Raw genomic sequence first — 25,327 nt, forward strand, 5'->3', positions numbered from 1 at the left:
TAAAAAGGGAACTATATGTGTTTCAATGAAGTTTCCCAAAGGAGATAAAGAAACTACACTTCTGAATGTTTTTAAAACAAAACCAAATAGCCTCATGCTGTCTTCTACTCAAAGAAACTCCAGTGGACCATAAGGCCAGGAGATACTTAGTAGTCAACAGGAAGAGATCTTCATGTAAAGAATGCCCTGTGTAGTTGTTCTGTTCAAGTCTGACCATGACCACCCATATTTAATATAGTACCTATAGCTAGCTACACTATTTAATGACTTTGTTCCTACCAGGTACAAATTACTTTAATCTCAGCTTGAACCTATCCTGGGCTATGGAGATCTCTGATGGTCGAGCACCTAAGCTGACAGCAGATCAAAGAGGAGAAGAAAGCTCCTCAATTCAAATAGAGGTAGAAGAGTTAGCAGTATAACTTGGTTCTGTTCAGGAGAGGGCTAATTTGGACAGTAATCAGTGGGGAATACATGGCTAAGAGAAGGAGGTTATTCTATACCACCTCATGTCAATTTCTGGGAACGGGGGAAGGATTCGCTTTCGGGTCATGGGAGCATAGCATGATCAGGCAGGCTCCACAGTGAACTTTTGCATGTGAATCACCCTAGTTTTTAGACTTCTGATTGTAATGTTGTTACTGTTTTTGTCTGTGTTTGTTTTCTTATCTCATTGCTGTTTCTAGTAAATTATTCTTATTTCAACCGGTGCTCTTTACCTTTTGTGCCTCCAGTTCTCCTCTTCAGCCTGTCACAGGGGAAGGGGAAGTGAGCAAGCAGCATGTGGATTCAGTAGGAGTATTAAATGGGAGAATACAACTCCTGATTGACCACAGCCTCATCCCTACCTCAGCTTGTAGGGCATGAGACTCCTAATCTCAGGGTTAAGGGTTTGAACCCCATGTTGAGCATCAAATATGGCCAGGGTGTGTAGGGGATCAAGTGAGGCACTTGTGGGTACAGTGGAGCTGCCTGCTGTAAAGGGACTTCAGTTCCAGCTGTGAAGGTCTCTGGTGGTGGGAATTTGACTGCCAGAGTGGCTCCTGAGTGGTCAGGCAGGCAAGTTAACTTAACCCTAGGAATGCCACCACACTAATGATTTTTTTCACTAAATGAGTGATTTAAAACTCTGTAAGCAACATTATAGCTTCCATCCTGAAGCCATTAAGGCTTTGTCCCTTAGAATCTTTATACTGAAATAAAATCATCTTATGACTGTGCATATCTAGAGACTGAAAGTCTATCCAAAACTGTAGCATTCAAACATTTGTATGCATAGAAAAGTAACTAGAGGATGTTGTTTTCCAACACAGCATGTATTAGGATAGATAAACTATCCCTTTACAAAATGGCAAGAGCCACTTTTTAGACTCAACTTTGCTTTTTCCAATAGGCAGACTTGTGACCCAGTAACACAATGAAAATGCCTGCTAGCTAATGACTACTGATTCTTTGAACGATTGTATTCTGAGATCTTCCAAGTTCATCTGATTTTGGGATGAGGTTCAGCCAACTGCTGAAAGAGAATCAGTCACTAGCAATAACCAAAGCATACTAGGGTACATAACAGAGTAAGCCAAGACTATAAACAATTTAACATTCTCTGCAATTTCAGTAAGTATACTACCTTTAACTTTTTGGGGTTTTTTTTCTTTATTTACCTATGCTACACACCTTGAGGTCTCGATGAATTAACTCTTCAGAATGAATACACTGCACTCCTTTCGCTATTTGTAAAAATTTGTCTTGTGCCATTTCATGATACTTTCGGTCTTCGCTATTTTTTATAACCCAGTCTTGCAATGTCCCTTGTTCACAGAATTCCATTTGGATGAAAAGACAGAGAATTTCTGGGTCTGAATTCCATCTTCAAAAGAAAATGACATACCATATTGAAATTGACAAGATACAATTCCCCCCAAGTCATCTTCAAGAGCCCTTTTTGCTAAGAATTATTTTTTGGAGTTACTTAAAACACAGTCTGCAAGTCCCTTAATTTTAGGAAATATCCTACAGCAATTTGCATTAAATAAAAAGGACTGCAACTCAAAGAATCCCTGCTCAGTTGCTACATATTCCTGGAATATTTCTGAAGTTTTGGTTGCTTTCTAGTTTCACACTGGTGGTTTTCTGAATGCCCAAGTTCCATTTCCCTCATACCTAAAAGTACGTCCTATCTAGGAAGAAATACCATTGTCCTTGGCTCCATCTGGCCTTGTAGGACCTGGTGGAAGTCCCTGACATGTTTCTGCTGAAGAGATCAGCCTTCCTATCCTGCCCAGAATGGTCATGTTCTTTCCAACTCTGTCCTGTCAAGAAGGTAATGCAGTGACATTGCTCTGCTAGTCACAGGAACCCTTCTGAGGACTAGAAATCTAGATGAAATATATTCAATATAATATTCAATGAAATATATTCATCTGGCAGCCTCGCACATCCCAGAGAAGCCCATAAGATAGGCTGAGGCTGGAGATGGTGAGAGGAAGGAAAATACAAAGAGAAGCATGCACTGGTTTTTCCCTATGTATGCTGTGTGATGAGTGCCCTTGGATAAAGCTGCTCGAAGCACTGAAAGAACAAGCATTAAATGGCTCAGGACTCTGCAGGCTTGAGGTCAGGGCACAAATTCCAGTCTGGGTTCTTGGCTTTGGGGACTTTTTGTTCTTTTACTCAATAACTGTTTAATATAAAATATATACATAATATTGAGGCTCCAAGGTATTAATGGTTCTGTTTTGACATACTTTTTTTTCTGCCATTTTACTGCTCACTTGATGAGCACAATAATGGAGAGGTATCACACCAACCATAATTTTGAATCCATTAATATTTTATGGCTCTAAGTAAGTATGGCAGCCTATGTGAAGAGTATGAATTCACAGCTAGTAAAAAAAGCTTACCACAAAATCTTGGAAAAGTTAATAGTTTAACTTAGAAGTAAAACTCTCACCACTGGTTTACCAGAAGTCTCAGTGTCAAAAGGCTACCTCTAAATTAAAGAGCATTTCATTTTGTATTCCTTTCCTAAACAATCAAAATCACTGTTTCAAGCATCATGGTTAAAATACTAACTTAGGGAAATAATTAAATCTATGATAGCTACTGGCTGACCAGTACTTATTATAAAAAGGAAACTTCTGATCAGGAATTTGGTAGCCAAGTGACAGACAATTTTTTCTGTTGTTAGTTCTTGCCCCACATTTTGAGTTCTGCATTCTTACTCTCCTCTGTAAATTCGTTATGTTCCATATATCAAGAGAGGAGTGAAATATAAAATTATATAATGTACCTTACTAATCAAGGAAAAGAAGATGTAAATATACTTAATGACACACAACCTGCTGCTGGAAATACTGTGCCCTTTCTCTAGCAGTATGATTGCACGTGTGTGCATTTATATTTTAAAATAATTGATAACCAATTATGAATAGCATGAAGTTCACTACAGCTGTGAAAAAAGTTTGTGAATGCAAACTATTACTTTGTAGTTACCTTGAGCCTGAGCCCTCGATACGGTCGTACCCTCTCCAGCTGCAATGATAGCGCACTATGTTCTCATGGGAAAGTCTTGCCAGTCCTCGTGCTTCACGCTCCACTTTCCTATCAGGAGGGGGAAAGAATTTTAAAAAAAGGCATTTCCCTATTACAATGTAACACAAAGTTAAATAAAAGATAGGCTATCAAGTAGCAGGATACAGATAGTTTTAGATTAATTCAGAAACAAAGCATATTATTCTCCTTCATATACGTTCACAGGCCAAAACTAAAGTTACAAATCTGATGGGTTGTCTTCCATCTGCTCAGTTATTCGAAGTGCAAAAACTGGTTTAATCCCATTAGGAATTAAATCCCCACTCAAAAAAAGCTGAAAAAGCAGGTAGCTGCAAACCTGCCAGCAAAGCAGCAGTCATGACTTGAAGAATCAGTAGAAGATTCTCAGTATAGTTCTCAGGATAGCAATGCCAATGAAAATAACATGTATTTCCAAACAAGACAAGAATCCAAAAGGAAATGTACATATTACACAATTCAAGGGACAAGTATCTCCAACAATTTAAAACCTTTTCAATAGATAACCTAAAAGAAATTAATGCTTTCAATCACTGATAAAGTACTCCACTAGGTAACAGAAAATTACTTTTTAAAAAAAAATTAAGATCATCTTTCTCTGTTGAGATTTATAAAAGATAAGCAACACAGCACGAGAGTAATGACTACATGGGTCAGGTATAAAGCATTTTCCCACTACAAAATTTATTACTTGGATTTTTTTCTATTTTCCATAATTATAGTTATTTTACATTACTGATATGGAAATTTTCCATGTAGCCTGTCAAAAGTAACAGGACTGCTTTCAATGTTTTAATAATCATCAGGTTTTCTCCAAACACATTTTGCAATATTAGCAACCAGAGCACTACTGTGTTCAGGGAAAAGAGAACTTAACATACCTACATTTTTACAGCTCCAGGAAAAATTAACCCATTACATGCAAAAATTAACAAAGATTCAGGACCACTTTCGGCTTCACTTGGAAATAAAGAAAACAGTTCACTAGAAATGACAGATAATTAATAATAAAAATCACCTAAATGCTCCTAGTATTGTTGAAGAGAGAAAATAAAGTATTAAAGTCTTGATTAAAGTTGTCCTAGAAGACAGAAGTAAACATTCAGTACATACTCTGTGAATTCAACTCGTTTGATTGCATAGGTTGTCTTATCACACTTTGATGTTGCCTTGAAAACATTCCCAAAACCACCTGCACCAATATGCTGTATTTTTTCAAAAAGTTGAAGAAATCTTTAAAAACAAATAAAAAAGGAAAACCACACTTAATTATACTTAATTTTCAATTAAGAATATAAAAATAATCTTGACAGATTTAATACATCTACTCATATCATTCTACAGTCATCATTTGACCAATCTACAGGTCTAAATCACAGCCTTGGGGATTAAAACAAGAAGGGAAACTGACCCTTCCAGGCCTGTCAGGTAACCACCCTCACACTTTCACATGAATGACATTTGGTTGTGAGCTTTAAATACCATTGCTTGTCAATTTCTATGCTAGATTTGAAATTTCCAGGAAAAAAATCTAATATCAATATTCTTTGAAAATTCTTTTCACAGCAGTATTTTCCCTCCTTCTGCCACAAATAAAGAAGCAAATCTAGAGTCATACATACCGTTATTGTCTTACAAATATTAATTTTAAAAAAATCCTTCTTACGTTTTATTGACAGTGTGTGGACTCCCATTCTCTTTTCCAGTATTTGTGTCCACATCTGGCAAGCCTTCACTGGAATCTGACATATTTTTTTCCTCTTCCTTGTTTCTTACATTAGCAAAATTAGCTGCCAATTTTCTTTAACAAGGATAAAAGCAAAATTTATAATGAGCCATTTTTCTAACACATGATTAGAAAAGAAATATAGCCCCCAATAGTAGCATTTCTTTACTAGAGATAGAAAAAATAAAGTTATTTAAGGTATATATTGTTTAGAGGAGATAGCAATCTAAAAGTAAACATACCTTTTGGTCTCCAAGACAGACCTTTGTGCATTTCTCTACATGGAAAACAGAAAAAAAAGCCTAACTGAGGTATCCTGAATATTTTCACTGCAGCCTGTTTAAAACATGTCTGATAATGTATCTAGGAATTGCCTATAAACATGATCATACCCTATGTAAACAATGTCATAAGAATGAATCTTAGCTCAGTGTTTTTCACATATGCTATGCATAATATTATCATTGCAAAAAATGAGCTCAGTTTGACCCTCTTCTTGGGACTACTGGCATTTGTTAAACACTACCTAAATTTGATCCACAACAGAGAAGGAAATTACTATGGTTACCCCTACTGAACATTCTTAGGAAAAATGCATGTATTTTCTAATGATTAGTGGATAAAAGAACAAACTGATGTTACACTCTGACAAGAAGCATGCCCTATTCAGGGTCTAAAATGTAAATATGAGGAAGACCATTTTCATACTGTACCTGAGAAGGTGAAGGCTTTTCACATATTGCCATGTCCTTCATTTTTTCTTCCAACTTTGCAGATGAGTCAGCAAAGCAAATGGTGTTGTTACTGAAAAATAATGGACTATTTTTAGGTGAAAATAACACAATAATAAATAAAATTATTATCACAAGAAAAGAAGTACCAAAAAATCCCAGTTTTTAAAGCAAAACCTGAAAAGGCATTAACAATCGTAACTGATTTAAACTACAAAACGTCCTGCTTGAAAGCTATTAAAATAACAACACTTTGTAATATTCTCCTTTATTTCTATTATAAAATGAGTCTATGATATCTAGAAGATAGAAAAATGTAAAAGTGGTAGTGGCACTACTGATAAACTGCTGGTTTTTAAATCACATCTCAAACTTAATGTGTTCAGTTTCTTTTGCTAAGCAAATTTTTCCCTTTGGTGGAAATGAAGATTCATGTAGGATGAAAAAAGGGAGGAGAAAAAGAAAAATGGGAGAGAAGAAAGCAGAATATGGAGCACAGGAGAGTACTGAAATTGAATTATGCTGAATTCACAAGAGTGTCTCAATAGGAAAATGAGTGTTAAAATGGCATGAAATAGTGCTATTGAATGAGGTAGGGCAATCCATTTATATCACAAAAAAAAAAAAATACTTCTGAAAGAACTAGTAAAATGTGAACAAATCAGAAAGCTCTAAACTTACTATAAGCTATCCCATACAGACTCACATAAAACTGCACAAGTAGAACAAACTTTGCTCTGAAGTTTAAGGAACAGAAGTTAAAATTAGATTGCTTTATACTGCAATAAAGCAATAAAATGATATATTTTATTTAGAATTAGAGCACATTACCCTCTAAGATTACTAAATATATTATAGCATTAGCAGTGAACCCAACTTACTCTGAGTCAGACTCAGCTGACACTTGAGAGGAATTGCTGTTATTAGCTCTTTCAAGTTCCCACTGGGAAAAAAAAAAAAAAGCCATGTTTAACAAAATCACATAAACAAATCTTTAGAGCCAAAGATGCCATCCAGAGAGGGCAGAGGGAAGATTACAGGGTCCTAAGAGCAAGTTGGTAACTGCACTAAACATTCAAAGCCCTGCAGCAGAAGAAATGCACTTGCCCAATTTCCACTCAGAGAAAGGAAAAACACAGGGCCCTGCCACAGTGAGTGTACTATACAGACACATTTACAAAAGTAGAGTCTGGATTCTATTCAAAACCAGGATAAGAGCGAGAGTTATGAAAAGCAAATATCTTTGTTGTTTGCATGTGCAACTGCTGTGGGGAAAATGAGATATATGTAGACTCTAGTATATGTAATCAGGAGAACTGAAAATCTTGAGTCAGTACAAATCAACAGTCAATGTCCTCAGCATGAAAACACTGCAAAACTCATAACTAAATTAGGGTTGAATTAAAAAAAACTTATCCCAAATACTTAATAGAGGTTCTTCCCCTTCCTCCCACTACCTATAAGATCATTAAAGTAACATTAAAAGCAACAACTACAATGGATATAGACCATCATCTCACAAAAAGTAAACAATTTTTTTTTTTTAATGTTTCCTGCTATTCCATCACAGTATTGTGGACACAAAAACATAGGGTTTATGTTTAAATGAGAACAAACCAACCCCTTTTTTAAATACAGGGGTACTGGACCTTTACTACATTTTGCCAGATTACATTTTGTTTGTTACGCAGACATCACTGAGAATTATTAAAAATTAAAACCAAACCAAAACAATTCAATCTAAATTTAGACTATATGGTATACAAGTTCTGTTTGAGGTAATAAATTTCAGACTTCAATGAAAATAAAAAGATCCATGGGTTTACAACCAAGGAAGATATTAAGAGAGGCTCCTAGATCTATAATAGGATGTTAATTAATTACATGGTTGATTTAAAAACAACTCTAAAAGCATTGAAAATTCACAGTAACAGCCAAATAATTGTAAAAGTACTTAAAAGTGAAAAAGGCTTCTTTCCTCCCCTATACTGCCATTCTTCTCTTTAAACTACCCTCCATTTAGTTAGTTCTTATGTTCTGTACATTTCAGAAGAGGGTTTGGATCATTATTAGAATTCTGATAGTTTTTTGCACATGTGGAAATAACAGCTGCCAACATGAAGACAACAGCTCTACTCTCCAGAGGATGGTGTCAGCAATTGTTTCACAGGACTGTGCCTTGGAACACTACAGAAGACAGGTCCTGTTGATTCTGACTCCTGCTTTTGCCTCTCACATTACACAATAGATTTTTGATCCAACAGAAGACAGTAAAAGAAGTATGTTCATAGTCTGCCAGCCCAACAACACTTCTCACAGAGGACGAGTTGGAATTTTAAAATTTTTAAAACGTGTGCATCCTTGAATGACAACATATCAGACCTATTCTGAACACAGAGAGATATCAATTGTTAGCAGTTTAGTTTTTTTAATCCAGAATGCAGAAGCACAACATAAATTCTACTAACAGTAGCCCAACCAACATACTAAAATATGGATTGTTTCCTTCTTCGATGGAATCCATGAAATATGCTTTTAAATACAATAAAGAAATTGGTTCAAAGATTTAAACTTCTGTGATAAGGCTAAATATATAGCACATAATACAGCTTTCCTTATTTACCTTCTCATATGCTTCCTTTGCAGCAGCTTTTTTTGCAGCAGCTATGGAAGGTCCAGTACCCTTTCCATACAACTGACCTCTAATTGTACAGCTAACAGAATACCTGTAAAATACAACAGGGAATCGAGTCTTATATCCCATATAACAAGTCTCAATGTAATGATCTTTAAACACTACAATCAAGCGACATTATAGAATGGAAATCTGAAGTATACATCTTCAGGGCAGCATTTTCAATATACATTTAATCTAGTTAATAATGGTAGGTAACTAATTTGTTGTGCCTTAAAGATAACTCAGTGGAGAGCAGCACTGCAGAAGGGCACCTGTGGATCCTGGTCACTGGCCAGTTGAACCTGAGTCAGCAGTGCCCTGGCAGCCAGGAGGGCCAACCCTGTCCTGGGGGGCATCAGGGACAGCATCACCAGCAGGGCAAGGGAGGGGATTGTGCTGCTCTCCTCTGCACTGGGGTGGCCTCATCTCAAGTCCTGTGTGTAGTTTTGGGTGCCATAATATAAAAATGACATTAAGCTATTGGGGATTGTTCAAAGGACAGCAACAAAGATGGTGAAGGGCCTATGATGAGAAGCAGCTGAGGGCACTTGGTCTGTTCAGCCTGGAGGAGTTTGAGGGGAGACCTCACTGCAGTTACAGCTTCCTTGTGAGGGGAACAGGAGGGACAGGCACTGATCTCTGCTCTGTGGTGACAGTGACAGGACTCAAAGAGAGAGCATGAAGCTGAATTAGGGTAAGTTTAGGCCAGATATCAGGAAAAGATGCTTCACCCAAAGGATGCCTGGGCACCGGAATAGCTCCCCAGGAAAGTGGTCACAGCACCAGCCTGGCAGAGCTCAAGAAGCTTTTGGATAATGCTCTCAGGCAGATGGTATGACTCCTAAAGATTCAGCTAACATGACCAAGGATTATTAATGGTAGCATTAGTAAACACAAAAAGTATTAGAAGGAAGCAGGAAGGTGAATTATAGCTTACGTGGGAGCATGGGGATCTCCAGTACGATTTTCGGTAGTATAACCAACTGTGTCACCCGTCCTTTGTGAAATACTATTTAACAGGCAGACATAATTCTTGTCTGGCGCAGGTGATGAGGTTGTTGAGGTTGTTTGAGCTGTTGTTAAATCTGCAGCTGCCATATTTGATGAACTCTTCTCCTATAAAACAAACAAAACAGGTAACTTGAAAACTTAAGTTTAAAAATACATTAAGATAAACAGTGCACAAGAACTAATATAGCTGCAAGGTTTGTCCACATTTCAAAACACTCTTAAGAAATCCCAAGTTTCCATTAAGAGTCCTTTGTGGCAAAGACGGACATCCCAAGCACAATTATTACATTTTGAATAAACGTAAAAGTGGCTTTCCAAGTACTACACTTCTGCCTTTAACAACCTCTCACCATGCCTCATCCCACCCCTTTTAGGAAAATACAGGGAACAAGCTGTGAAGAAGGGATGGCAGCAGGATGCTGCTGATGCTCCCATTTAGCAAGGGCTGCAAATGCTCCTATGCATGTACAAGAGGGGAAAGCAGGACTTTTCAGCTGCCTCATGATTAGTCAACATCAGTAACGTATCAGCAGACATGCAGCAATTGTGTTAAAGTAATGACAGGACACAACAAAAGCCATATAGAAATAGGGAAGAAAAGATTTCACTCAAAAGGTGCTAAGAAGCATTCAGAGTTGGAAAAAAATAGAGCATGGCAAATAAAGAAGGGCAAAACACTTGGCAGAAAACTAAGGAGCAAAATTCAAACCTAGACTTAATCAAGGAAGGAGAGAGTATATAACTAGCTATACTGTAAAGAATATAATGAAAAGGAAAAAAAGATTAATTAGAACAAGTGAAAGTAAGCAATTTCATTAGCAGAGTGGCAACAGACACGCTGAGTAATGCCCTGCAAATGTTTTGCAGATATTGAATCATAGAACAGTTGTCAAGACATAAAAGGACAATTGCCCACTTTGGATACACCAAGGCAGCTTAACAAAGGCAAATACATTTCCTTATCTCCTATAACAACAGAGGATGAAACATAGTATTAGATACCAACCCTATTGGAAAAAAATAAGGAAAACAATTTAGTGATAAAAAGTTGAAAATTGAATAAGACAGAAACAAAGACAACTTGAATAATTAGAAACTGTTTTAAATTAAACAACGTTTTCAAAAATCTACTTTCAGATATGCAACATTTACTACATTACATGTGATGTACGCTTCTTAATAACCCCCAAAACAATCCTACTGTTTACTCACCTCTTCCTCAATCCTTTCCCATGCTTTTTTTGCTGCTACTTCTTTTGCTGCTTTTATACTTTTACCAGTGCCTCTACCATATTCCTCACCTTTTACTATGAGAACAACTGTGAACCTGCAATGAAGAAAACTTGTCTGAAACATTGCTACATTTTTCTCACATATATACTTTAATAACCTTATCAGATTAAACTTTGGGTTTAGTATCTACAAAGCACTGTAGGATAACTATGAGAAGTACTGAAGCATTAATGTGTTTTTCTTATATCAAACCAGTGATTATCATAATTCTTTAGTATAAATACTTTTAAATTTTCCTCTCTAGTCACAAATACATTCACTTTATTAGTTCCAACAGTACTTTTAACTGCTTTCTTAAATCAAAATAATTTCATTTTTAAGAGCATAAGAATGGATGAGGTCAGCATTGTTACAAGCAAGGTCGTGAAGCCCTAACAACAGCACACATCTCAGTAGTGTGACACTACACAGAGGAAAGATTAGCTAATTTTGGTTACATGAAACCAGATGTGACATTACACTCACCTTTAGTACCCTGTGATGTAAACTGCTTATTAAGAGCAAAAAACGTCTGGTGTTGTGAGAGATTAATTTATAGGCAGTCAAAAAAAAACCCACCAAAACAAAACAAAAAATTACCAACAAACACAAGCCCCAGTCCTGCCTTTCTGTGCTCAATTGCTGAGCCCTTCCCTCTCTGTTCCTCTATTCCACAACTGTGCATGTCCTGCTTCTCATACAGCAACTCCATGAGTCAGAATGGGAATCTGATGCCGCTCAGAACTGAATCTGGCTGGGATGGAGTTAACTTTCTTCAGGGCAGCCAGATTGGAACTAACACAGGGTTAATGTTTTACCTACTGCTGAGTAGTGCTTGCTCAGCACCAAAGTTGTTTTCTTTTTCCCACTCTGGCCTTCAGGAAGCAGAGGAATGGTAGGTGTGAAGCTGAGAAGAGACACAACAAAGGCAGGTGGCCAGAGGGATAGTCCATGCCATATGTCATGTCACTCAGCAATAAAAGCTGGGAGATGAAGAAGGGAGAGGGGATACCCATGGCTATGGTGTTTACCTTCCCAAGTACACACCGGACATGATGAAGCCCCACTTTCTTGGGAACATCTGCCAGCTGATGGGAAGGAGTAGCCAACTTCCTTATTTTGCTTTGGCTGCACATCCAGCTATGCTTTGTCTATTAAACTGTCTTTATCTCAATCCACAAGTTTTTTCTCCCTTTCACCTTTCTGATTGTCTCCCTCTCCCACTGGGGGAAAGTGAGTAGGTAGCTGGGGGTTTCACTGCCTCCTGGGGTCAACCCACCACTGCGCCCTAATAACGAATAGTTGGATTTCAGACAAATCAGTCCTTACAGATCTGACTTGTCCTGCAGCTGCAAATCCCCTAATGTTTCTGATACTGCCTTTGCAACAGAGGAGCAAACAACAACTGGATTTCTGCCTGTGGCAGCAGCACATACTTGCACCAAGTTAAAGTGACCATTAGAGCCTCAGAGCACCTGTGTGCTTCAGATTGCACAGAGTGTGTAAATGCTCACAGCCAACAAGGTGGATTCACACAGTCAAGGCATAGCACCATGAGCTCCTCTGTGGGAAAATTGGTCTCAAATAGTGTAGTGACTTTAGGAACTCACTTTTTTCATTATTCCAACCTCATTCTCCACTTCCCTTTAATGAAATGTTTGGGTGGGAAACAATGGAGATGCAGAATGAAGTGCTTGCTCTCATTGTGTAAACAAGGCTAACAAGAAATCTTAAGGAGGCAAACAGTAGGAAAAGGCACCCCCATAGTGTGCCATATCCTCTACACATAGGAAACAACAAAGAAAAAGCAAAACATGTAAGAAAAACTCCTTCCCAAAGAAGAACCTATCAGCCAACCCATACCTAAGTACTAAATACTACACACATTCAGCTATGACACTGCATCAAAATACACCATTTATTTAAGCATCCTGATGAAATCTGCAGTGAATCTCCATGACCAAGCTGAGGACTACCTGCAGGAGCGATACATGAATTGGTCATAAGTGCAGAGTCATTCACCAAGGCAATAAGCAATTCCAAAGCTTGACAGGTTTAGTGGCCTAACTGTCCACTCTCTGCATTCCCAGACCACAAAAGCTCAGGACTGAGCCACCCTGGTCTCCTTTAACCTTCTTACATTGTGTTCATCACTGGCCCTGTCAGACCCAGTACTGGAAGCAGCCTCAGCACCAGAACCATGATAGGATGGGAGGCATCTCTGCATCATGCCTCAGACAGCTGCAAGGTGACATGAGATGGAACAGCACAGCAGAGTTAGGGAGCTAGCTCACAACCAGCAGTGGTCAATGCATCCAGAACTCCAGGACAGAGCAGCATAAGGGGACTGAAGGTTTACAGCACACATCACTACAGCCTTTACACATCACAGACACTTTACACTGTATCCTTGGAATAGCCCAAGTTACCCAGGATTTTCCTAGATGTCACACAATGGGCTGAATTTCATTTGTGAATGTAGCAGAACAGAGAGAAAAACAATGAAAAACCACAACAAATGGAATAAACAACTTGGAATGAATCAGTCCCATGCCATCACTTTTGAAGAATTAAGATGTTGCTGTGTGATCACAGCTGTAGCCTTTACTGCAATAAGTACTTTTTTGAATTACATGAGCTACATGGGCAAAAAAATAAGATAGCTATTAACATTTGAGATCCAAATAATATCTATTAATTTATTCTGAGATGTTAGACAGACTTAAGACTAAATCTGCATAGACAGTGCTATCTGACAACATGCAACACAGCAAGAGAAATGTATTAATTATTAACATAAGCCTTGTCTTCATACAAACTAGCAAAAAAAAATTTTAAAAATCATGCAAGGAAATATTACAGATCTTGAGTATCTACAACCTTTGGCAAGGCAAAAAATGCACTGTATCAGTGTTAAAAAATAAAATATATTCCATCACCTGTAATTGTCTCTAAAAGGGAAAGCAAAACTTCTTAAGCAAAACACCCTCTTCTTGTAAGAGATGTTAAAAAATATACTACACATTAAATATGTTAGTATGAAATCAGTTAATACACCCAACCTTTTGGACTAAAAATCAACAATGCTTTGTAAACACTTTGCTTTGTAGCTTTGAAATCAAACTGAAAATCTTGCTGTAACCCAATCCACCTTCTGAGAGGAGATGCATAATATACAATACAGTTACTAGTAAGTAACAGGTGCCTTGCTGGTACTTTCTGAAAACTTATTTCAAGGGTGATGGCTCTTTTTCTCCTTAAACTGTATCACATGATGTCTTCCCCATGCACCTGCCATTCAATTCATTGTTTCAACCAGCTTTCCCACTACACATGTGCTTTCAGCAAATCAATATTTGTGACTGCAAGCTTTACACAGTTTGCTCATTGCAGGAAAAGTCCCACTCGTTATTGACAGGCAGAGAGAACTTACTCAGGATCATGAGGTGGGCCCGTTTTGGCAACGAGGTCATAAACCACTGTATATTTCTTTTTTTGACCGTAAGAGTTGACCTTCCCCATATACTCACGATCCATTTTGACACAATCTTCAATAGATGCTGCAAAGTAACATTCAAAGATTTGTCTGTTGCTCTAAACATGGAATAAAGGCAGCCCTAATCCTGGTAGATAGGTCACTGCTAAGACATAAAATAGAAAATTGGTGCCAGTAACAAAGTTCATGGGAAACTGATTCGAATTTCTAATTCAAATGACTGGTCTGCAAATGTTTTGGAAGTGATTGCTTGGAATAAGGGTTTTAGAAAGCAGAGTGGAGAATTCAGTGATTAGAGAAGATTCCTGAGCAGATTCCTTGACAGAAAAAGATGGAATCATTTACTGACTTCTGTGGGAGGAAAATAAACAGTAGTGTTTCCCCGTTATTAGAATCGATTCCTGCAGAAGAGAACCCGACGGCACTTAGCATATCCCTTCGAGCAGCGGTGATGCCAGGCGTAGCCGCACGGACCAAAGATGACCCCGGGCTGCCGTCACCGAGCGCAGCGGGCCAGGCGTCTGCAGCCGGGCTGCGGGCACCCCATCCCGCAGGGACCCTGCCCTTCCTCCCGCGCCCCCGCCCCGCCGGTACCTCCGAGCCGCTGCCGACGCTCCGGGACCCGCGGACGCTCCTGCAGCCGACCCGGCCCGGCGCGTAGACCCCGCCCAGTTTCGTTTCCCGCAGCGCCGGCCCGCGTTAGAACAAAAACGAAACCGAAAGGGAGGCGAGGGCGGGAGAGCCCCGCGGGGAGCTGGGCGGCTCTGCGCTGAGGCCAGGGGAGCCGCGCCCGGCCCGGCACAAGGAGCGGCGCCTCCGCCGCCTGCGCTCTGCCCAGCGCTCCTGAGCTTACGGGGAACCGGGGCTCCGAGGCAGGCGAGCGGCTTCGCAAACACCTGAGCCCCCGGCTTGGCCCTGACTCGCGGCGCCTTCTCCTGTTACAGTAACCACACCCTGTAGTTCCGCAACATGGCCAGCGGAGTGCGCGCCCAAATACTTCCAAAGCCCTCAAGCCCAAGAACCCCCAGGGTTTTATACCCTCAGTCCCGCTCTTCCTTCTCGTCTTCTCCCGCCTCCCTGCTCTGTTCACCCATCGCACCGGCGTCGCCTTATCCAAAAGGTCGGCAGTCACCGGCTGTTACTCTCAGTTGTCCATCCACCTGGCTACTGTCGCCTGTCTTCATGTCCTTTGTTATCCCAAAGGCTGGGAATTCATGGCCTCTTGTCTCGAAGTCCAACCAGGAGCTCAATCTGCATTTCAATCTGCAGATTGCAGGCCAAGACACCCGTGTGAGAACTATTCCTCAACACATTGAGCTTGAAATGTATCATGGGTATCTTCTCAACATGAATGAACTTCATAATAAATCTCTTACAGGGATAAAAGGAAAAAAAAAAAAACAGCCACCAAGTTAATAATATATTCTGTGGAAGTGGGAAAGAAAAATCTTCAAGATGAGTTTTCAGGGGCTAGATGTAAAGGGTGGAGCAAATGACTTCCAATGTGCACACAGGTCACTACTCCTGATCATCCAGATTTGATTTCCACCCCCTGCCAGGTCTGTCTCCAGCAGAAACCAGACAGCTATAGAAAAGGAAAACAGCAGTAAGCCTTAGGTCTTCCTCAGTACGAGGAAACAACTTGGGCACTCAGGAAGCTCACCTGCTCTCTCATAATGCTAACACAACCAAAAAGGAACCCATTGAGACACCAGTGGAGATGCAGGAAAAAACCATCAGAGAGTTTCAAATGTTGAACTCCTAAACATAACCATCTTGTAGCAAAAAAAGGAGCAATTCCTTGTTTAAAGATACCATACTGGCATTCTTACATTATCACTTCTAGGATGTGCACTCTCTTATGTTTCAGCTTGTCTCCTACTCAAGTTTCCAATGACTGTTCTCTTCCTGGTTCTCAGCTTCTGCTGAGAGGGATTTCCAGCCTCTAGTGAGCCTGCAGAACAAGGAACGGGAGAACAAGGAGAAAGTAACACACTTGCTGATAGATAAACGGTCCAAATGGTCTTTGAAAACACAAATATTTTATGTAAATGTACCTTTTTCCAAAAGTACACATAGGATCCAATGCTCACTGTTTGCAATGTAGGGCTGTTTGAAACAAATGCCATCTTCCTAAGTAGAATGCATCCTATTTTTAAGTCACTCTTCTGTGTAAATTCTGAAAAACAGTAATTCAGTAGAGGCACATAAAATCCACACGCCTAACACCTTTTCTGTCTTATCAAGCAAAACCAGCACATTTTATTAGAACCAGCTAGAGTAATTTTATTAAAACTTCTCTTATTGCCTTAACTACAGGATCCTTAGCTATCTCTGTTTCTTCTCAGAATCCACCTCTCTCCTTAAAGGTTTGTCTTCTGTAGTTCTACTTGCCATATGCCAAGCTTTTGGGCACAACTGCTTTGGCCTTGCATGTGACTCAATGTCTTCCATCAGATAAGGAGATTGCTACCAAAGGTGTGTTTTTTAGAACTGAAAGTGACCTGGAGTGAACTTCCAGTTTTTTGGTAAAAGACAAAGTTTCCTCCAGCTTCGTGAATTGCAGTTGATTAATTTCTAATTGACATTAGCAGTATTAAACACAAATCAAATTAAGAAAATTTGCTAGGTGGCTGTTAAAAAATACACAAGGTTTCTCAAAACATTATCAATGAACAAGATGCTGTTAAACTTCACCTTGGGGAAAATCATCAATTCCAAAACAGTCGTTGGTATATACACCTAAAAATCTTGTTCTATAAGGCCATTCAGGCTTGCATTCAAATGCCTTTGAGATTCATTTGCTCTACAAAATATTCACCTTTGGAGTTTCAAGTAATCCATAATTATATAGAGTCTCAAAATAGTGGAGTTACAGTGGAGTTATTGACTTTGGCTTTATTAGGAGCACTTGCTGATGGATAATTCAATCCCTGTCCTGCGGCTGCTGTGCTCAGAGGTAACTGCAGGACACGCTCCAGAAGGTAACAGAGAAGCTGGGAAAACCCGAACTCAGCTGAATCTTTTGCATGCGCCTCCTCCTCCTCCTTCGTGCAGGTCCCCGTTCACGGAATGCTTCGGAGTGAAAACCTACAGACTTCGGCATCTTTGGGCGCCACGCTGCGACCCCGTGCAGGGACCTGTGTGGTGCCGTTCCCTAAGGTGGGACAGGCTTCCCCAGCAGCAGCAGCCGCTGGCCGGGGGCTGGCACAGCCAAACTGCCGCCAACAGCCGGGAGCGGGCAGGCCTGCCCGGATGGAAGCGCTGCAGGGGAAATTCTTGCACGGCAAAGCTGTTCCCTGGCAGCACCTCAACAGGTTACTTTCCAACCAGCTGCCAGCTGTCCCATTGCCTCATCCAGAAAGCATTCCTACATAGAGGAAACAAACCGAAGCAAAACACCAAGCATAGAAACACACACCCCAAATACCGCGGGGCGGGCTCGCCCAGGGCACGCCCGGGGTGCCGCAGAGCCGCTCCTGCTGCCGGGCTCAGCCGCGGCCCTGCCCATGGCCCGCAGGGCGAGGGGAGCGCCGCCACTCCCAGCGGTAGCCGGGTTACGGGAGCTCCCGCGGCCTTTCTGCCCGGCCCAGCGCCACCCGCTGCCCACACGAGCTGCTAGGATTCGGGAGGCTGTCCTCACAGCCCATTCCACAGCGCGGCCTGCCTTCAGCCCTCCTTTTCTGGGGGGCGGGAGAAGCACCTGGCAGCGACGAGCGCCGCCCAGCGCGCCCCGGGCAGCGCCGTTGTGGCCCGGGCCCCGCCCCGCGACCCTGACGTGGGGGCGGGCCCGGGGCGGCCCCGCCGCGCTGTGCCCGGCACCGGCGGCTCTGCCGGCGGTCAGGGGCGCTCCCCTCCGCCGTCCGAGCGGGGCGGCTCTCGCGGGAGGCGGCGCCATGGGGCTGCACGGCGTCAAGGCGGTGTTCTTCGACCTGGACAACACGCTGATCGACACGGCCGCGGCGGGGCGGCGCGCCATCGAGGAGGTACTGCCCTCGTCCCCCTTCCCGCGGCCGCCGCGGCTCCCGGCCCGGCCCGGCCGCGGTGCCGGTGCCGCGCGTCCCGCTCCCTCTCCCGCTGACACGCGGCCGGGCGCCGCTCCCGAGAGCGCGCCGCGCGGCCCCGCAGCGCCCTGACGCGCGTCCCCGCGTCCCTTGCAGGTGATAAGCGCCCTGCAGTCCAAGCACCGCTACGGGGAGGGAGAGGCCCGCGCCGTCTGCGATAAGGTGCAGGCCAAGCTCCTCAAGGAGTGCCACGATCCCGCCAAGATGTGCATCACAGACCTGCGGATTTCGCACTGGGAGGAGGCGATCCAGGAGACCATCGGCGGGGAGGCGAACCGCGACCTGGCGGCCGAGTGCTATTACCTGTGGAAGACGACGCGGCTGCAGCACCTGACGCTGGCCGAGGACACGCGGGCCATGCTGACCGAGCTGCGGAAAGGCCTCCGCCTGCTGCTCCTCACCAACGGCGAGCGGCAGACGCAGAGGGAGAAGATCGAGGCGTGCGCCTGCCAGCCCTACTTCGATGCCATCGTTGTGGGGGGAGAGCAGAAAGAGGAGAAACCGGCGGCATCCATATTCCATTACTGTTGCGATCTCCTGGGGGTGCAGCCCGCGGAGTGTGTGATGGTCGGTGACTCTCTAGATACAGATATTCAAGGAGGCCTGAATGCTGGCTTGAAAGCAACGGTCTGGTTAAACAAAGCAATGACTGCCCCAGTAGATACCTCCCCCGTACCTCATTATATTATTTCTTCTGTACTGGATCTTCCAGCAGTGTTACAGAAGATGGAGCACAACTCTAATGCTAAGTTAGAAACTGACCATATGGCTGGTAGCAATGAAGCACATTGATGATGGTTCCAGCATAGAGACCTGCTGAGCTGTTAGGTGACAGATGCTCTTTTTAAAAGTCTGACCCTAGGAGTTTGAACTCATCTATGGTCTCTTTTAAACAGCAGAGGGATGAATAAGAGCACAGTTGTCAGTGAAAACCAGACAGAAGCACACAACTATATTAATTTAAGTGATGCAAGTGCAGTTAATTTAAAGCAATTGCCTCTGTCTGGAAATTATTTTGACAGACTGTTGCAGAAGTCTGTCTGTCTCTGACCTAAGTTGCCAGTCTCTTGTATTTATAGTGGAAAAGAAAATTTGAATGTTCTGAGCTTAGCAGAATCTTCAGTTCTGACCTTGTGTGCAGTGTGTAAGAGAAGGTGAGAAAGTGAGTGTGGTACAATCTGGTAAATCCTCACAACTGATCTACAGTTTATCTCAGGAACTGGAGTGAATTTCATTATTTCTCAGACTATTAGAAATGCTCTACCTTTGATCTTTTTTACAAGTTTTAGAATTTTTTTCGGACTTTGCAGTGGTTTTTCTTTTATGGAACTTATATCTCTTACCAAAAGTACTTAAAAGTACATTAAAAATTTGCTTTTTTATCGGGGACCATTTATCAGAGGGACTTGATGAAATAAGCTTTTACTTTATATTATCTTGGTGCTAATGCAGATATGCAGTATACTTGTAATTCAGATTATGATTTTTGTTGAAATGGATAAAACAGGGATACTTTCAATAGTGCTACTGTACTGTCATACTCTTCAGAACCTAATATAATTGTTCTGTCTGATTCTATCAGTGAATTTTGATCAGACTTTTTGGAGAAACTGTTCTTGGTCTTGCTCAGGTGTATGACTACTCAGATTGAACTGTAGGATCAGTGGCTTTTCTGACTGTTTTAATGGCACTGCTACATAATCCTTCCTTACTCCAGTTTGCATGTGTAATTCATGTGATTTATTCTGAAGAAAATACAAGCTAATTGTCTGTAAATGGCTCTCATCACACTTTTCTTCCAGGAAACTGGAAAATTATGTCCTATGTATTACAGTACTGTATACAAGTTTATAAGGAATATGTGATATTTCCACTACATGTAGGAGATGACTCTCCAAAACAGTAAGGTTTCTCTTTCCCACGTCATTACAATTTTTTTTTTCTTTGCCTCATATTCTTACTACATAATGGGGAAGTATTCTCATATTAAATGGAAATGTAAACACTTGTTGGCAAGTCTGTGGTTTTCAACCCAATGTGCTATATATTCACCAGGGTGAGTATCAGACCACATGTGAGAAATCAAATTTTATATTTTAGAATAATTCCATGACAGATCTTTTGAGAACAGGAGTTTTAGGCTACTCGCAGAAGAGTCTCTGGTATGTGGGCAGCTATTAGAAGTACAGAAATCTACTATGAAATAGGTATGTAGACAAAATTCTATATACAAAAAGCATTCATGTCAAATTAAACAAAGGAACCTAAGTTAATGCAGTTAAGTCTTGCATAGGATGGCAGTCAGTTTAGAGGAGGCTGTTACTGGTTTGGGCTAAATTATTTGGTAAGGAGTTTAGGTTGGATTAAAATATGTTGCTCCTACATTGAGGAGAGGGAAAAAAAGAAAAGAAATATTCACTAAATTTGGAACTCCTTTCCCAATTGTCCATTAGAAAAGGTAAAGCAGCCCACATTCCTTGTCTTACCTGGCCAAGACTGCTGAGACATGAGGTCAAGGAAGAGTACAGAGACAGACCTCACCTATTCCTTTGAGGAAATGGGCATAAACTGAAAGCAATCCAATTACAGTAACACAGTCACATGAACCAGTGGCACTGACTTGTCACACCTTCTGAAGGAAGAGGCCTGAGTTAAGACATTGGTTTCCATTTGAAGAGCATGGAAGCAGCCACTGGTTTAGCTGATGAGCAAAGCATTGCTACTAACATTTCTTAGAACCAATGATTGAGACAAGAATAATAAAGATCATTGAGCCTGTCAGGGATACTGTGTAAAAATGGAATTGCATCCAAACGATTAGAGGGATCCCTGAAGTAACCTAACCATACCAAATAATACAAAAGCAACAACTTTGCTTACACCAGCATCCCAAAGGAGCCACAGGGTAACTGACTGGTCTGTTTGCACAGCAGCAGGGTAGTAGAACTTAGGTCAGAATAAGGTTTCTGATACAGCTGGTATTTAAAATAACAAATACTAAAAATTCACAAGTCTGTCCGTGGGCTTGAAGGAGATATAGATCTATAGATATATATTACACCAGGTTACCATTTTTTAATCTAATTTGAGGCTCATATTCTCTTGCCAGTGCATCATGCTGAAGTGACATGCTGATCCTGCTTATTGTATAAAGGATCTCTTGTTTTAGAAGAGACTGCTCTTTGTTTTGCACATGGGCAGCCATTTCTTTTCATCTCTGACTCTGAAAAACCACAGTAACTGCACACTCAAGTGACAGTGTGGTCTGTAGAGGCCGCACCCGAGTATATTTTTTCATTTCTGAGTTCTGTACCAGGCTGAATGTGGCTGCTGGTGTCCAGAGAGGGAAACACCGTTATGATGCTTCTGTAAAACAAGGAGAAACAATACAAGCCTTTTTTCTATCTAGGGCCATTCTTAAAAGCAGTTACCCAATAAACTGGATGAAGTGTCTGGAGTACCTCTAAATACTCAAGATGTTTTTCTTGGATAGAGCTGTTGCAGAAAGGATAATGAAAAATAATTATTTTAGTAAATTGGAAACATAAATGTAATGATGGGATAATTTTCACATCAGAAGCAGGAACAAATCAATTAAACAGTCTACTAACAGTTCCCATTAAGTTCTGGTTTCGCTTAGTGTTATGCTCTATTAGCTAAGTTATCTGATTTAAACTATATTGCCAAAACATGCAAAATAAAAAGAGGAAAAGGAAATTCCATCTAAATTTTTAAAAACCTTTTTTTGCCAGATAAATATTACCTCCTGAGGGTAATCTACAGTAACTTTGACTTCGTTGAAATGAACTGAAACAATAGTTTAGTACCAACTGTATTCTAATTCTTGATTTAAAATAACCCATGTACTAGCTAATAAAAGTAATTTTGTGGAAAGGGCTAACGGCAGGCCTGTTAGCTAGCGAGAAGAAGCTGAGAAGCAAGAAAAGGCTGATAAAGAGCTCTCTCCAAAGCTGTTACCAAGGAGACTGAGAGAAGAGATGAATTGAAGAAAGATAAGGAAAGAACTTTGCAGCTGGACGAAGCATTTTTAGAAAGTTAGCTGAAGTCACTGTTACTTTTCACCAAAGGTGTTATGTTGATTTATTGTAGCCAATAGTTGGGGTAGAAGAAGCATAAACCATTAGAAAGTGTATAAAAGGTCAGCCATTTTCAATAATAAAGAGTTGCCATCTGAGACTGCTTGTTGTCTCTGCTTGTGTCATGACCACCTCGACAATGACATATTTTGTTTATAAAATGTATATTTGAACACTCTGAATTGCTGTGGATAAATACAACAAAGGGCAAGAGTTCTGTTTGTTTCTTAAAATAGCACAAAATTAGGACTTGAAATCCATGGCCTCATGTTTAGATGTAGTGACTGGGTGTAGTTTCTGTCATTTCAAACAGAGGCTGGGACACAATTACGTGTTTATGGAGATTCATGGCCAGACTGTGTATGTTGAATTGCCAGCTGCATTTCAGTGGTAGTTGAACCTGACTTACCAAGCTGAATGCCGGCTCACATAAGCCTACATGTCCTGATGTCATGGCATTGGCTGCTGCAACAGCATAAGAACAGACTGCAAGACTGCAAGCAGAGAAGATCCAGAAATCTCAAGTCCAGGGGACCCATTCTGGCAGGTTATGGGTGCACAAAGCCATATTTGAGCTATTGCTGCACTGACCTCTGTGACTTAGGAGAGGAGGAGAGTGGGAAGTTGCTCACCTTGGGGCTTTTTGGCTGCAGAAAAGCAAGCTGCTCCCTTACCCTTTTCTGTTGGGTAATGGAACAAATAGTCCATCTTCTGGACCTGTGGAGATAGGTGCAAAGGTACTTTAAGTCACTGCAGATAAGAGTAGGACATTAAACAGTACAGGAGGGCTCAGCTTCTATCGCGGGCACTTGGCCATGCCAGCAAGCTGTCTGCAGCATCACACACCTGCACAGCAGAGCCTTTCTGGTCTTGTGGAGAAAGCCTCGTGTATGGAAGGCATTAAGCTGGACAGTGACAGCCTCAGAAATGAGGATGTTTTCTTAGAGATCTTAGAAAGTGACCTGAATGTTTCACACAGAAAATACTCATGTTTCATTAGGGTACTAAATTAATGCAAAGACGTAAAATGTTTGGATTAAGGTTAATCTCTTCCTACTCCCTGCAGCTTAAGGTTTTCATATTTCCTGAAAGAATGACAACAGACAACTTGCTGTGCCCCAGCTAACCGCAACCAACTCAGTTTGTCTTTTCCTCTGAAGTTTCTCTTATGTGACACCAGTGTTAGGGCTTTGAACTGAAGCAGTCTGGCCCATCACAGCAATTTCTCTTCTTCATGTATGTAGTGATTTGTTTTTCAGCTTCGGCTCTAAAATGTGCCAGCTTATTGTGAACCCTTTAAAAAACAATTTTAAATCCTACCTTAATTCTATACTAACAAAACTCATCATCTGGAAATCATTTGAACGTGTTGAGAAGTACGACAAAGAGAACGGCGATGTATCTCTGCTGTACGTAGCATATAGTGTTCTTTTGTGCACAGCTTTTGCCATCAGCCTTGCAGTGGGATTGTCTCCATTATACCCCGCTTTCTAGATCACACTGTGCACATACAAGAGCCACAACAATGCAGAGATGATGTCAGCTGTGCCTAAAGCTAAAACTGCAACTTTTTGCCTATGTTGCTGGGGACCTAGAACACATTGCCCAATCCTATATCATATTTTGAATTTTTATTTCATGTGCTAGAAACAAGGTTGCATGAGAGCCTTCTCCTGAACAGCCCTCAAATGCTGGGGGAAAAATGTACTTAAAAATATGAAATTAATCTATGGTGCTAATATATGAAATTGAAGTTCTTCAAAAGTGCAAGCCATGTTTCTCAAGTTAATACTTCACCAAAGACCAGAAGATAATGACTCATAGGGTCTGATTTAAAACAGGAAAAAAATTACCATTTACGTCTGTGGACCTTCACAAATTTAAGATTTGCACGCTCATTTCTGTAAGACTCTGCAAGTGACATTTGCTTTCCTGCTGACTTCTGACTCCTGACTTCCCCTTTCTCAGCTTATTCATCTTCATCAACTGTTTTGTCAGCTGTATTTCCATATCTTTCTGAATCACAACAATATCTACCATTTGGGATGAAGTTGTCAGAGGACTGCAATAAAAACCACTGGAACACAGCCATCTTCTGTTGCAAGGTAATTTTAAGTATCAGCTTCACTGCAACTGTGTGCTGCAAGCATGTTCATGTTTTAAAAAGTGTTTCCTGCAAACAAACTTCCATTCATATCATACAGACTAGGCAAAATTTTCATTAAAAAAGACAAAACCTAAAAATGTTGGGAGTGAAAAAACAATATAGAAAAAAAGTGTCTCCAAACAAAATCTCTTAGTCATCTACACACTCCCTGAGGAAGTGACCTTTCAGTGTAACAGAAAGGTCCAGCTGGAAGTGAAACCATTACATGTCAAAACACATCAACTATACAAATATCTGTTTTATTAGCTCTTCTGCTATGTGAGTATTAAGAGTCACAGTAAATTCTTCTATTTTAGTCTTATGAATTAGGCCAATGAGTATCCTCAAAGTTACTGTGCTGTTTTCTTCTGTTCACTAATGTGTTGTAGGTCTGTCTGTTTGATAAAGTCAGGCTTAACAGTTTTCATTTGTGCTGCTGGAGTGGTCTTTGCTGTTAATGATGTGGCCTGTTAGATTGCACCGGGGTTAGGATTTATCAGAAAGTCTGCAGGACTGACAGCCTTTGTTTTCCAAACT

The 25,327-nt window shown here is 41.0% G+C and overlaps 3 protein-coding genes across 3 annotated transcripts in view; 2 read left to right on the forward strand and 1 right to left on the reverse strand.

Moving 5' to 3' along the window:
• Window positions 1–2,157, forward strand: part of GPATCH11 (G-patch domain containing 11) — a 15,191-nt gene extending 13,034 nt beyond the window's left edge. The window contains exon 9 of the mRNA XM_059467277.1: window positions 1,820–2,157. The gene's annotated coding sequence lies outside the window, so the exon portion shown is untranslated. The remainder of the gene's footprint in view (window positions 1–1,819) is intronic.
• The window catches only part of EIF2AK2 (eukaryotic translation initiation factor 2 alpha kinase 2), a 23,357-nt gene extending 8,143 nt beyond the window's left edge, over window positions 1–15,214 (reverse strand). The window contains exons 1-12 of the mRNA XM_059467275.1: window positions 15,078–15,214; window positions 14,421–14,547; window positions 10,928–11,042; window positions 9,642–9,820; window positions 8,651–8,753; window positions 6,909–6,970; window positions 6,010–6,100; window positions 5,539–5,573; window positions 5,237–5,371; window positions 4,684–4,803; window positions 3,493–3,600; window positions 1,675–1,867 (exon numbers count right to left, since the gene is read on the reverse strand). Of these exons, the coding sequence (XP_059323258.1) occupies window positions 1,675–1,867; window positions 3,493–3,600; window positions 4,684–4,803; window positions 5,237–5,371; window positions 5,539–5,573; window positions 6,010–6,100; window positions 6,909–6,970; window positions 8,651–8,753; window positions 9,642–9,820; window positions 10,928–11,042; window positions 14,421–14,524 (1,245 nt within the window). The 5' untranslated portion in view covers window positions 14,525–14,547; window positions 15,078–15,214. The remainder of the gene's footprint in view (window positions 1–1,674; window positions 1,868–3,492; window positions 3,601–4,683; window positions 4,804–5,236; window positions 5,372–5,538; window positions 5,574–6,009; window positions 6,101–6,908; window positions 6,971–8,650; window positions 8,754–9,641; window positions 9,821–10,927; window positions 11,043–14,420; window positions 14,548–15,077) is intronic.
• A 3,054-nt stretch (window positions 15,215–18,268) lies between these two features.
• On the forward strand, window positions 18,269–22,742 carry NANP (N-acetylneuraminic acid phosphatase). The gene is made up of 2 exons (XM_059469184.1): window positions 18,269–18,469; window positions 18,644–22,742. The coding sequence occupies exons 1-2, from the start codon at window positions 18,380–18,382 to the stop codon at window positions 19,337–19,339; spliced, it is 786 nt and encodes a 261-aa protein (XP_059325167.1). The 5' UTR covers window positions 18,269–18,379; the 3' UTR covers window positions 19,340–22,742.
• Window positions 22,743–25,327: the final 2,585 nt, after the last annotated feature.

This window comes from Ammospiza nelsoni, chromosome 3 (genome assembly GCF_027579445.1).
Source record: "Ammospiza nelsoni isolate bAmmNel1 chromosome 3, bAmmNel1.pri, whole genome shotgun sequence".
In the NCBI taxonomy this organism is placed as follows: domain Eukaryota; kingdom Metazoa; phylum Chordata; class Aves; order Passeriformes; family Passerellidae; genus Ammospiza; species Ammospiza nelsoni.

Excerpts from the sequence above, each read along its gene's own strand:
- NANP (XM_059469184.1), top strand. The coding sequence starts at position 18,380 with ATGGGGCTGCACGGCGTCAAGGCGGTGTTCTTCGACCTGGACAACACG. Across the intron at positions 18,470-18,643 it reads GGCGGCGCGCCATCGAGGAG|GTGATAAGCGCCCTGCAGTC; the intron begins GTACTGCCCTCG and ends CGTCCCTTGCAG.